Source organism: Sapajus apella, unplaced genomic scaffold (genome assembly GCF_009761245.1).
Source record: "Sapajus apella isolate SASKATOON/1434 unplaced genomic scaffold, GSC_monkey_1.0 scaffold120, whole genome shotgun sequence".
Lineage (NCBI taxonomy): Eukaryota > Metazoa > Chordata > Mammalia > Primates > Cebidae > Sapajus > Sapajus apella.
In genome coordinates, this window is record NW_022437060.1 from 2,730,239 (window position 1) to 2,743,960 (window position 13,722).

The 13,722-nt window shown below is 39.7% G+C and overlaps 1 protein-coding gene across 1 annotated transcript in view; it reads right to left on the reverse strand.

The window, feature by feature from the left end:
- CNTNAP5 (contactin associated protein family member 5) overlaps nucleotides 1-13,365 on the reverse strand; it is an 851,907-nt gene extending 838,542 nt beyond the window's left edge. The window contains exon 1 of the mRNA XM_032260961.1: nucleotides 12,866-13,365. Within this exon, the coding sequence (XP_032116852.1) occupies nucleotides 12,866-12,947 (82 nt within the window). The 5' untranslated portion in view covers nucleotides 12,948-13,365. The remainder of the gene's footprint in view (nucleotides 1-12,865) is intronic.
- Between the last annotated feature and the right edge of the window lie 357 nt (nucleotides 13,366-13,722).

Here is a 13,722-nt window from a genome sequence, read left to right on the forward strand (position 1 = left end):
AAAAAAAAAAAAAAAAAAAAAAAAATTATTTTGAGTCTCTAAACCCAAGCAAGAAGATCCCCTGAGTCAAGACAATAGCTGAAACAGAAGATACAGGAGACACAAAGACAGGCCTTGCAAACATGCCAACCAGCAGGTCTGAGGGACAAACTCATGAGAACTTGAGAATAAAACAAAGCATTCACTACTGTGGTTTTCCATGCAGCTGACAATGAAAGCAGGTATGTACAAGCACTGGTCCTTTCCTTCCAAGGGGATACTCTGAGGCCAGTAAGGGAGGGCCCCATCATTGGGCACTAGTTAGTGACAGTCAGTGGTGAAAAATAATGGAATTGGGTATCCGCTTGTCAAACCTAACCTTCTATCTATCCCTATTGGGTAAAAAAAACTTACAGTCTGGATTTGGGGATGAATCTTGCAGTGTGAAGACAAAGAACAGATCTGAATGCATCCAATAATTACCTTGTTTGAAACTATTATCTAAGTATCAGGAATAAGGTTTTTCCAGTTAGCACAAAATTTTATTGTTTATTTATTTCATTGGTCCATATAAATGGTATGTGTTTGTGAAGTACAACATAACATTTTGATGTAAGTATACAGTGTGAGATGATTGAAAGCTAGTTAACATATTCTTCACCTCACCTGCTCATCATATTTTTATGGTAAAAATATTTAAATCTTACTCTCTTAGCAATTCTCAAGTATACAATACATTATGGTTAAAAATAGTCACCCTTCACATGTACTCCAAAACCTAAAATGCAATTAAAAAAACCTAAGATATGCCAGTTTTCTGCACAATATAACTTGAAATGACACTTTATGCAAAAAATAGATTCGGAAACATTAAAGCAAATCTAAGAAAAAAAAAATAGCCGCCTTGTTGTACAATAGATCTCTAGTACTTATTCCTGCTTTCTAAGTGAAACTTTGGGCTTTTTGACCAACATCTCCCTTTCCTTCCTACACCTACAGCCCCTGACAACAACCATTCTACCTTCTGCTTCTACAAATTTGAATTTTTTAGATTCTACATGTAAGTGAGTTTGTGTAGAATTTGTCTTTCTGTGGCTGGCTTGCTTCACTTGACATAACGTCCTCCAGGTTAATCTATGCTGTCACAAATGACAGAATTTCCTTCTTTTTCAAGGTTGACTAGTATTCTTTTGTGTTTATATACCAAGCACCTTTTATCCATTAATCTGCTCATGAACACTTAGGATAGTTTCATGACTTGGCTATTGTAGATAATGCTACAATGAACTTGAGAGAGCAGAATTTAAAAATAACACCCATGTAACAAAGTACGGGGTGAAGTATTCTTTAGGGCTGAGCTGTGATGTAGTGATAAAAACACTGCATTTAGGAATGGGAGGAGTCTCAGGAACAGACATGAACAGTGGATGCTGATCATGGAATCCACAAGGCCATTAGTGAAGGCATGAAGCCTGGCCACAAAATGTTGAAGAAAAGCTTTAGTGAGCAACACAAGAAACTTTTATAAGTGGCTAACCTACAGGAACTAGTTGCCATAGTGACTTCTAGACATGGGGGAGGAGCCATCTGCAAGACTGGAATAAGATGGCCTGAACATTGAGGCAGAATCTGTGGGTCTAGACACAAGAGGCCTTTTCTCACCATGGATTATAAGGAAAGACTATCTCTGCTAGGATGGATTATCTGCTGGAGTTTAAGGGTAGCTAAGCCTTTGTGCTGAGTTCAATGAAACAGCAGATAAAAATTTTAAAAGTATGAGTGTTGGAGTCTGGGAAAAGTGGATTAAAATCTCTGTGTGACCACCTATAGCTACTTAATCTTAGGCAAATTACCACACCATCCAAGACAGTATATACTGACCCTAGAACGGGGAAAAGAACAACTGGTCTCATAGGACTGTGGTAATAAACAGAATAAAATCTCACCAAGTACCAACTTTGGCACAGAGTGTAGGTTTGAAACCCTGCCGAGAAAGAAACACATTAGTTGACGTTATCTCTGATCTCCGATGTTCCAGCATTCCAATCTGCTTGGTTTCATTACTTTGGATTGTGTCAAAGGGTTCCCGATTGTTGTAGAATGAGAGACATTAATCTTTTAATATCCTGGTGGTTTCAGCCTATCTCCAATCAGGAAGCATCTGCCCTGGTTGACCCCATTACTGTAAACTGACAGAGCTCATTCACCCAAAGGTAAAACTCACGGATGTGGCAGCACAGTCCCAGGTGACCGTAATGGGGGTGAGCAGTGTCTGCAGACTTGGGGTGGGGCTGGGGTTTCTTCTTACTCACAGCCCCTCTGAAAGCCTCTGTTTCTGTTCACTAAGCCGGCTTGTGGTTTTCTTTTTCTCTTGTGAATTAGTAAGTCCTTCTTACTCCCTATTATTGATTAATAATAATACACAGTTCACAGAGTAACAGCTGATAATGGGAAACGAAGCAACCTGTTAGTTTGAGGTGAGGAGAGAGACCACAAAGTAGTACCCTGTAATACAGGAATACTGGAAAACATAAATAGGGAGAAAGAGCCGAAAACCGTATGCCTGTGCCCCTGAGATTATGCAGCCCTCTGCATGGGTAAAGTTAATAAACTTGGGTCATCAATTTTAATTGGGGATTTTGGGGAAATTTTTAAATTATAATATAAACATGGATAAACTATGGAGCTGAGTGAAAATTTGCCTGAATGTTGAAGATAAAATTCAAGAAATTACATGCTTCAGTGGCCATTTGAAGCTGAGCTCTCAGAATCCCCTGGGTTCCCATGCACTCTTTTTTCCGGTTAGCAGCACTTCAGTGGAAAACTTTGAAAAGCATTAATTTAGGCCATAAAACGTAAAACAATTCATTTTGTAAGAGTTAATTGAAACAGGAAGAGTGAGGGAAGAGAGGTAGAAAGGAGAGATGGAGAGGAAGAAGAGAGAAAGAAAGAGTAGAAGAGCATAGGGAAGAGAAAGGATAGGAATGAGAAGGAGAGAAAGAGGATTAGAAAGCAGGCAGATCAGAAGGCTGGGGAAGAATATTGAAGATAAGGAAGCAGGGAGAAAAGACTTAAAAATAAGAGATGCTTCATACATGGAGCAAGAGTAGAGGAATGATGGAAGGATGGGTCACAGTGCTATGACTTTGCTTTGAGATGATATGGTGACCTTTTGTTGTGGTTTTCTCTGGAGTTATGTAGACGGCAATTCTAATTTTCTTCTGATCAACCGCTTTGTCATGAACAAAAAGATTTCATAAGTGGACAGAGAAATGGATGGGCTCTAGGCATTTTATAAGTATCTGAGGAAAGGAAGGGAAGGGGAGGGGAGGGGAGGGAAAAAGAGAAGGGAGGGGAAGGGAAGGGAAGGGAAGGGAAGGAGTGCAGATAACATGTCTTAATAACTCATCAATTATGATGCAGGACCTGGTTTTTAACCCCAAATCAAAAAGAAAATAGGAACACTTATGCCATTTATTCACCAGAAACATATTTCAGTAGTACACAGGAGGGCAACATGGCTCTCTAAACTTTCCAATTGTAGGTCCATCTCCCTGAATCTCCTGCAAATGGCAGTCTTAGGGAGCTGAGAATATTGTCACACACACTTCTTCCCAGGATCATGGGTTTTCTTAAGGTCTGTTTAAGGATCCTTCTGCCATAATGCTGACATGTTCTCCATGGGCCTGTTTAGTTTTGAGGAGAGGCTGTGCTCCTTACTTCTCTGGATGAAGCTTGGTTTCCCCCCTCTTATGAGCTCCTTTTGTGAGTTTCTCAGCAAGCAGGTTCACTGGCCAAGGCCTGGAAGCAGTGATCATGCTATGACGCAGCCCAGGAACCAAGTGAGGGATCCAGAATGGTGATGTTTCTCTGTCAGGTGGAGGTAGGCTCTACTTATAGTCTATTTAACATGGGAGAAACAAGGAGAACAAATTTCTATTTGTCTTAGCAGTGGCTCATCTATCCGATTATCCAGATAAAGGGGAAGTGGGCCATTCTTTCTTGGCCTGAAAATTAAAATGTAGCTGTCCTTGCCCTACTTTGTATTATAAATTATTATGAGAAAATCCACATTGAGTTTCATTAGTAATGAAAATAACAGGCATAATGATTGGATGTCCACACTATATGTATTGTATGCAGAGTAACTTGTACTTACAGACTTTGCAAGTCCATGTTAGTATCCATAGAACATGTTCACTGAATGAGAATTAAGTCAGTCCGGAACTGTGTGACATATGCCTTTCTCACTGTCCTCTTTTATCTCGCCATTGGCCATCTGCTGCACCTTTGGCCTTGTAATATGAGGGAGGGATTAAGCCTGGGCAAAAATAGTAAAGTGGTAACACTTGTTCTGGGTACCTAGACCATCTCTGTTCTTTCTCTTTCCCCAGTGCTGAACATTATTCTCCATTTTCCAGATACCAAGTACTATCTCTTCTAAAAACTTTTTTTCTGGAAAGGATCTGTTTCTCTGTCAAGTACAGTATAGATTTCAGTATAGATTTGCTTTCCTGTACTGTCTCTCTCAGTGGGGCTCCATGTCTTAAAGCTTATCTACAGCTAGTGCTCGACTTACGACCACGATTGGTTCCGACAGACCGGTCGTAACACGATTTGGTCGTAAGTTGAGTAGGCTATATGCACACGGAGATGGTAGTGCTGCTGGAAGCTGCTCTGCACTGTCGTATGCCCAGCTGGGCAATGTTTGCGCTGCCAGATGCAGAGCAGTCGTGGCTAGCGATTGTTGTTGTAAAGTCAAATGGTCGTAAGTTGCATAGGTCATAAGTTGATCAATACCTGTATAGGAATTGGAAGGCTCCCTTCCCCTGCACACCCCCACCTATATTTACAGATTCAGGAGATTAATGGAGTTGGCAGAAGGGTTGCTTGGGGACAGAGTTGGGTGGGGTATTGCAAGCAAGGGGCCTTCCCAGGTTCCCTGTGGGCAGCAGACCCATTTCTAGCCTGCATCAGTAACAGGCCTTGCCTAGAAGTTTCACTTTTGGTGACTATGCCCATGTTGTTTAGCAAGGCAGCATTGGAGTCTAAAAGACTTCTTACTCCTTTCATCTTACATCCTGAAGAGAACCATCATCTCAGGGAAAAGTCAATGGCAATATACAACCTACATGGCCATACGACAGAAGAAAAGGAGTGGGAAAGAGAGGAAGAAAGTGTGAGAAGAAGGGAGGAAGGGGAAAACAGAGATACAACTGAACCCACATATGCAGTAAATAGTGGCCTAGACTAACACCTACATAACACCTGTCTGTTAGGCACATTTCTTTAGACTGCTATTTGCTTTGAATTGCCTTTAGAAGGATATTTCTGCTTCCAAAGGTGGATAGTTAAAAATAATATATATCACGAGCAATGTTTTGGCATTTCCCTTCACTTTCTTTCTTTCTTCAACATTACTGTTGTCATCCTTTAAAACTCAATCAATTCAGTTGATCCAGTGAACAGATGGCATTAATCAATTCCCAAGAATATGCACAAAAGCAATTAGAAATGTATCGACATGGAATTTACTCCCGCAAATCAATCACCAATGATAGCACATCAGCGTAGCACACCCAACTTCCCCTTGTTTCTCTTTCCACTGAGCAGCCCCTGATAGCAGTAATGATCCCTGGTTTACCCCTCTGTCAGAGAGGGAATGAGAACTGGAATGTTGAGGTTTAATTACACAGTCCTTAATGACTAATTCTTACTCTGCTGACAAAAACCAGCATAATTTACAGACTGGAAGATGCATCAGAATGATGGATACAGACAGCATGTGCTATACAATGTCATGCAAATGTGAAATATACTGCACTGAGAATATGGTCATTTGGAATTCCCAGAGAAGAACTTCATTTCAGAAAACTGAGTACCTTTTCTAGCATCTATCCCTCTCATTTGTTAAAAACAATGGAAACAGCTATAGAATACATTTTACCCACAAATCTGCACCTTCTGTGAGTTTACTAGCAGATACATACCTAGGTCTTAAATTTACTTGGCCATTATTTTTTTTTCCCAATACTGTGTAACTTTTGCAGATTATGATATATCTATCCTTCTTTATTTAAGACCTTACTAATTATCACTTGAGATATTGTAATCATTTCAACTGGTTTTCTTACCATCAGTCTTGCTCTATTCTGTCTATTCTTCACAAAGTAATTTTTTAAAGCAAGAATATGACTATAATAGTAACATGTATAAAAACTTTCAATGAATCTCTGTGTCTCTAAAAATAAAATAAGCGTCTTATGCTTGCCTACAACTCTAATTTTTTCTTCTATTCCTATACCAACTAATAACTGTTCCTCTCCCATTTCTCCAGCTAGCAAACTCTGACTTTGTTGAAATCTTAGCTGAAATTTTATTTTCCTTAAAGAGTGTAATGTTGCCCCAGCCACTACGAGATGCTCATTTCGTGCCTTAAAGTGCATGCTGTGCTTACCTTTATCATAGCATTTATCTCTCTGACATGACTAAAGGTTTATTTTTCTAACTGCCAAGTGTTCAAAGTTTCTTGAGGTTATGAACTATATTTTCTTATTCACTATTATTTCTCCAGATTCATAAACAAACTTGCATTTAGGGAAGAGAAACTGTAGTTCTAAAATAAATTTCCCAAATGCATAACACACACAAAAACTAACAACATTTAAATCTACTCTTGACTACAGCTTAAAAAGATGACATGTGGTTCATGGAATCATATTATCCTAGTAATGTTGTAGGTCTGCAATTAAAAAAAGAGAGATCTTTCCAATAATTTATTAATAAAGGTCCATTGAATATAATCCAAATGTTTTCCTTTTATACTGAACCTTGGGCTGTAACAATAATTTTTAAAGCAATGTGACTGCGTATTTCTTTTTAGATTCTATAAGTGACACTCATTAAAATTGCATAAAGCAAGTTAATAAAATTGGCTCCAACTTGACACTGAGATCAATGGATGAAGAGGCTTCCTCTGTTAGGAACAAATGGTCATGTGATACATAAATAAGACCATCATAGCAATGAAGTCATGGAAATATAAAAGCTTGTATAGGTGCAGGGTCTCATTTTTCAGCTCCCACAACCAATCAGGTGATCTGAACCTCTGTCCTGTCATTTAACAGCTAACAGCTTCTTGGCATTTCCAAAATAGTAATGAGTTACACTTGTTTCAAAAATAAGCATAAAACACATTTTAAAGGTAATGCTCTAGCTATAGGGCCAAAAGAGAATTTTAGTTTAGAAATAAACATTCTTAGCAGGAAACCGTTCAGTTAGTCTCTCACCCTTTCATTTGTCCAATGTTTTAGGCATTGAATATAGACTTTCAAATAAAATATGACCATCAGAGAATTTTGCATCCTAGCTGAGGAGACAAGGATTGTAGGTGATATGGAAATATATATAGGGGCACTTGATATGTCTGAGAAAAATATTTCTCTCTCTCTGTGCGTGTGTGTGTGTGTGTGTGTGTGTGTGTGTGTGTGTAGTAGGGAGAAAGTGAGAGAAGATAACAAATGAAAAAGTATATTCTAGACCAAGCAGGCAGTCTATGAAAATAAATGCAAGATTTGAGAAAACATACCCTGTTTGTGGAATGTGGCGGAGTTTCATAAACTTGTGCTGGAAGTGTCGTGAAGATGAGATTTAGTCAGGATTGGCAGATCAGAGCCAGTCCTGTGCTACGACAAGGAATTCATAACTGCTATTTAATTAATACTTGTTGGTCTGACATCTATAGACTTATAAGCCATAATGCCGACATGTGCCTTTTATGGTACCGTGTGTTTGTGTATGTGTAGGAAAGGGATTCACAAGTCGCCATCAAGGCTGTGTCCCTTCCCTATAAAGTTTTTAAATCAAAGCTCATAAAAAAATAAAGCATCAAGTGCTCATCCAGATGAGGCCTCTTATCTTTGGTTACTGTGATGTTTAGCATTTTCATCAACTCCAGATCTCCATTTCTTTTTTCTTTTAGATGTGACTCAGGAGATATCTGTGGTGAAAACTGCTACTCTCATGCTCTTTGCCATGTGTAGTGCTACAGAAATTAACCGTAGAGAACCCATGTCAAGTTTCCACAGAGATGTTTACAAAATGAATGCTTTGAAATAAGTTTCGTACTTTGCAAAGAATTTGGTGTTTGAAAATAGATAAATATAGGTCCAGATACTGACTTTTTATTGCTTAGGTTTGTGATTTTGAGGAAATCATTAACTTCTACTAACCTTAAATATATTCATTTGTAAACTGGATCTATAAGTCTACCTAGCTATGCTGCCTTGCTAATTTATGTGGACACAATCTGAGATAAGAGATAAGTGTATAGAAGTTGGTAGTAATAAAAACTGTACTATGTTGTTATTCTAATTATAATTGCCTTACAATGTTAGAATATAATCATCCCAGAAATATCCAAATGAAATGTCCAGTAGGCAACATCAACATTTAAAGACAAAATACATTAAAAGCAAATAGGATGTTAATAATAATTATCTGGTCCATTTTCTTCATTTGATACACCAAAATCATTGGGTTAACTAAGTAACCTTTACAAGGTCACCATCCAGAAAGTGGTAGAGTTTTGATGAATGAAGAAAGCTTCCCTTATGAATTAAAAATGCCGTTATTGGCTCCAAATGTGTACACAGCAACCTCTCAGTAAAGTCCTATTGAGTGAATTGCTATTGTCCTCTGGCCTTTTAGGTAACCAGATCTTTTTTCTAACTTCCCTTATAAGGAGGATAATTATCACTGTATACACAGGCCATATTTTAGTGAAGTTCTGGCTTATCAACTCAAAGACTCTGAATCACCAACTGAAGATTTTAGAAACATTTCAAATGGTATCACGTTACTTTGTTTGGTAACAAATGGGCATTAAGAAATGAAGCAATTCAGTAAAGGGAAACTGGGATCTAGTAAAGAAAGCAAATGAAATTTCGCAGACGAACAGAGGGGGGAAAAAAGAAAACTGAAATTTAGAGGACAGTTGTTTATTAGAACGGAAATATAGCAAGGAGAGAGTAAGGTTTTCATATGAAAACTAATTTTCTCATAATTTTAAACACTTATGTGGAAATTGCTAGTCTAGTGTTTGGTATACATTTCTCAGTTGTGGAAATATCCATTTAGTTTTGAGATGGGGGACTACGTGAAGAGAAAGAAAAAAGAGCTCATATGTACTGTCAAAGATAAGCCAATTAAACAAAAGGAAAATCTTTAGGACTCTTCCAAATGAGCATTACAGTGCTTCCTTTAATTCTGCCTATTGCAAATGGCACAAAAAGTTGCTGCTGAAGAAACAAGCCTGATTCTTTGTTTATATTACCTATTGACTGAGTTTGTGCATAAGCTTTAGATAACTCAAAGCATAGTGCATCTCCTTACTTAAAGAGCCATATGAATCTGATTGACATCCTCATATATCTTAGATGATGCTCTACATGTGATAAATGAGCTAGAATGAAGAGTTTTTTATCTCTCTCTCAAGGCTGTATTTGTGTGACCTTAATATGTAGCAACAAACTTAGATACTGTGTTTGGAAATCATTCAGAGTGGTTTATTGCCAAAAATTAAAGCTCTTTATAATCATACAACATATGATTATTGTTAAAAATAGTAAATAGTGACCCTATTTGTGTTCCATGCACTCTTGCTATCTTCTGAATGTACATTCTATCATTGTAATCATCTTTTAACATGCTTAATATTTAAAGACTTTTCTCAGTAACATATTTAGCTGCTTTTCTGTTTTGGAGTCGATGCATACCTCAATTGCTGTTTTATACTCAAGCCTGTGAGCACTAGAAGGTTAAATAACACAACAGATATTTGAACCCTTAGATGTGGCATAACCAGAGCTAGAACTCCTCAGCTCCTGTAACTCCCAGTTTCACTTTAACCAACTATCAAGTCATATCACTTCTTCTTGTGTCAAAGGAGTTAATATTATACGTAAAATGATTTTTCATTAAACATTGGCCTATTATACCTACATTTGAAGTTAACTAATTCCCTCAGGGTAAACCCAAAGGAAGAATTGTAGCTATTTAATATCCTGAAAATCTGAAATGAGGGAATTTCTGCGGTTTTTATTACTGGTAGGTAATTATGTACCCTGCACAGATTCATAATATCTGTACTGAAGCTGGCCCTTCTAACCTGACTTTATTTTAATTTTGTTTAATTAGAAACTTATAAAATCTATAATTGGGCAAGCGTTCAACTTTCCTTTGAAGCTAAAAGCCCAAGTTTTGGTCAGGTTTTGAGAAATGTAAGTGCACACACACACACACACACACACACACACACAAATACACACCACACGACAATAACAACCACCACCAACATATTGTTATAAAAATAATATAAACAATTAGAAGTTATGTATCCCTGAATGAAGTCCACAAGTGTAAATATATACCATGGAAAATATTGGGTTAATAATCCATTTTCAAGGCTACTGTCACAAATGTCATGATATATTACCTCAAAACATTGGATGAATAATCTTGTAAAAAAATCTACAAATAAACTTTTAAAAAGTGACTATTTGAAAAGAAGTTGCTAATGTTCAATATATGTATACAAATATTAATTGATTATAGATTAAAAAAAATAAATCCAAGCCCTATATTTAACGAATAAAGAGTGTGGTCAGTAGAAATCTAAAGGAACTGTGGAATTTTAATGCATTTTTCTTAGACCTTCTGCTTCATCGGTTTTGAAGACCCCAAAATATACCAAGTTCAGAGCTAATTTTTTTTCTGCTATTCTATTATTCACTCAATTAATACATTTTAGACAGCATAATGAACATTAAAGATCATGCCTTAAGAACACTGACCCCAAAATATTTAGCAAGCAGCAAGCATTCAATTGAAATGTTGATTGGAAATGGGGAAATTAAACTGTCACTGATAAAATACTAAAGCTCATTATCACAAAGTTCCATTCTAAATGTTCAGAATTAGCTTTATTACTGCATTGGTAATGTTAAGCCTGAGTCTTAAATCCATGCCATTTAGGTTTTATGAGCATTATTAAAACACATTAACCATAATTCAATTAATTTGCTAAAAAATGCTATTCTACAGTATTTGTTTTACTGCCTCTTAAGAAAAGATGTTGCATTAGGAAGTCCAAGCCATATGCCTATGGAATATATTCTCTCTATTTTACCCTTATTTCTCACCCCCACCTTTGTGGTTTTTCAAAGTATTCACTCTCTTCAGATAGGTAAATGTGCTGAAGGGAAAACAGCCAGCTTGCTGCCACGCCTTTGTATCATTAGGCCAATACTGACCTCTAGTGTTCGAGAAGGTGGAGAAACTAGCCCAGTACTGTTCCTAACTTCCTCTTACTAACCACTTAGCTCTTTTTCTAAAGCACCATGGGAACAATTTCACAGAAGAAGAAAAAGAAGGGGGTGGAAGAGAAGGAGATGAAGAAGTCAAAGAAAAAAAGTCAGATTCCAAGGGCTCCTACATATTCTCTGAAATAATTTATAAACCAGGGCCCTTTGGATCCTCCGTTAGAGAGGATAAGCCCTTTAGAATACAAACTTTAATGCAATCTGTATAAGGCATTGCCATTAACTATAGAAACTGGTCCTCCAAAACTTCCAACCACAAATAGAAATACTGGCTCAGTTTTTAACTGTTTTCAGTACACTACATTTGTCTAATTGTCTTCCCTTGAGACATAACTCTGGGGATACATGCATAGGGTTTTCTAGGACCTAAGTGGGTGGAGAGTGGGGTAGAAAGCCACCTATGTGGTAAGTAATCTTTCCACCTTTCTCTAACCATGATAGTGCAAATTACAAAAATAAAAAATAAAACTGTTCCAATATGGGTAATATTTCTGAGCTTCATGACAGGGATAAGGGATATGGGAGCAAGCCCAGAAACTTGAGAGACCTTGATAAACCATCTTTGGAAACAACACAGATGGCTTAATTGCATTGTTTCTCATTTAGGAGGTCCCAGAGCTGGAAAAACTTCCCTTCCTCTGCCTAGAGAGGCAGCTGAGCAATTGAGCTTGAACCTCTCATAGCTCCAGAGATTTATTCAAGTTTGACGGACTGGGTTCTTTAAATATATAGTGCAGGTGGTGGATCCCCGGGAGTCCAGCCTTCCTGACTATTAAATTAAATGTCCTGCACTTGCCGAGGTTAGAGCTTGAACGACAAACTGTACACTTAGTGCATACTCATTACTGTTCGTAGGCACAAAGATTTTTGGGGTGGGGTGTGCATGAAAGCTCTTCCTGCTGTAATAGGGGCAGCCATTGATCTTGTGGTTGACTACATTGGTCCATGACTCTTAGGCCAGAACTCCCAATCCTGTTAAACCAGTGCCCACTGGTTGCAAGACACCCAAACTGGAGCCTTCTGCCTAGGGCAGAACGCAGAGCCACGTATCCTGGGGCGCTCGGTATACTGCAAATCCGAGGCACTGCATACAGAGATGAACCACTGTCACTGAACACGGTGGCTGGGAGCATCTCCATCCCTGGAAGCTCATCTCCCAGTGCATGCTGTATGAACCCGGGGCCCTTCTCCGGAAAAAAAGCCCTGGCTGAGATCAGGCAGGCATGGAACGCGGAGCTAGCCGGAGGTTAAGGGAAGAGAAACCTTTCCTTATCCTTTCAACTTTGCGATAACGGAAGAAGGGGGGAAATCCAGCAGGGCTGGTTCATTTGAGCTCTGATAACTTTTGGGATGGTTGGAGTGATGGAACCACACAGATCAGCATTTTTTTCCCCCGTTTCCTTTGCCCAAAGCAGACACAGTCGAGTACCCTTGGACAGTTGATTGCCTTTCTGAATGCGATCGTTTTCCACCTCACCTACCCGCCCCCAGCTCCTCGTACTCACAATTTGTCGCCGTTAATCCGAAATGCCACAGGCCGGAGAAGAGCAAAGTCAAAACGCTGGTCAGCCTTGGTACAGAATCCATTTCCCCCGAGTGAGCGGTCGCTCCCAATCGAATTCCAAATTCGCAGGCGCCAGCCGCGGCTTCTTCTCGCGCGCTCGGTCTCCTCCGCACCGCCTGGCCCCCTCCCACCCCCCTCTTGGAGAGGCACTCGCTCTTTCACTCCATCCCGTGCCCAGGCGCTCCACCGAAACAGTGGCGGGGGATTCTCCGGAGCTGCGGCTGGGGCTACGGTCCCCGCGACAGAGGCTAGCTGGACTCGCCTTCCTCGCCCGCCTCTTCCTCCTCTTTCTCCCTCTTTAACGGTGCAAATCCAAACCCGATTAGAACGACAGGCGCGGGGGCTCGGTGGACAGCCAAATCCACCTCGCCGGGCTCGAGAGCTGGAATCAGCACCCGGGTGGCGGACAGCTCCTTATAGGCGAGCGTGGCCGCGCGGCACCGCCCCCAGCCAGGCCCGCCCCGCGCTCGCCTTTAAGAGCAGCCGGGGCGGGTCTTTGCCCCGCTCGGGCGCTTTTCCTCCCGGCCGCCGAGCCTGTGCGGTGCGCTTCGGTACCTGGGAGGGAAGGGGGAAGGAAATTCTCTCTCTCTACCTACCCCACGGCTTTCTCTTCCCTTCCCCCCTTATGGGAAACGAGTAGAGGTATTGAAATTTGTAGATTTTCAAAGACCGACGGTGAAGGATGCTAATAGGAGTTGGAAGACAGACGCGTTAGGAAGAGGGGATTTCCCACGGAAAGCTTTGTGATGAGCTGACGAGATGCGTTCCTCCACCCCACCTTCGGAGGGGAGGGGAAAA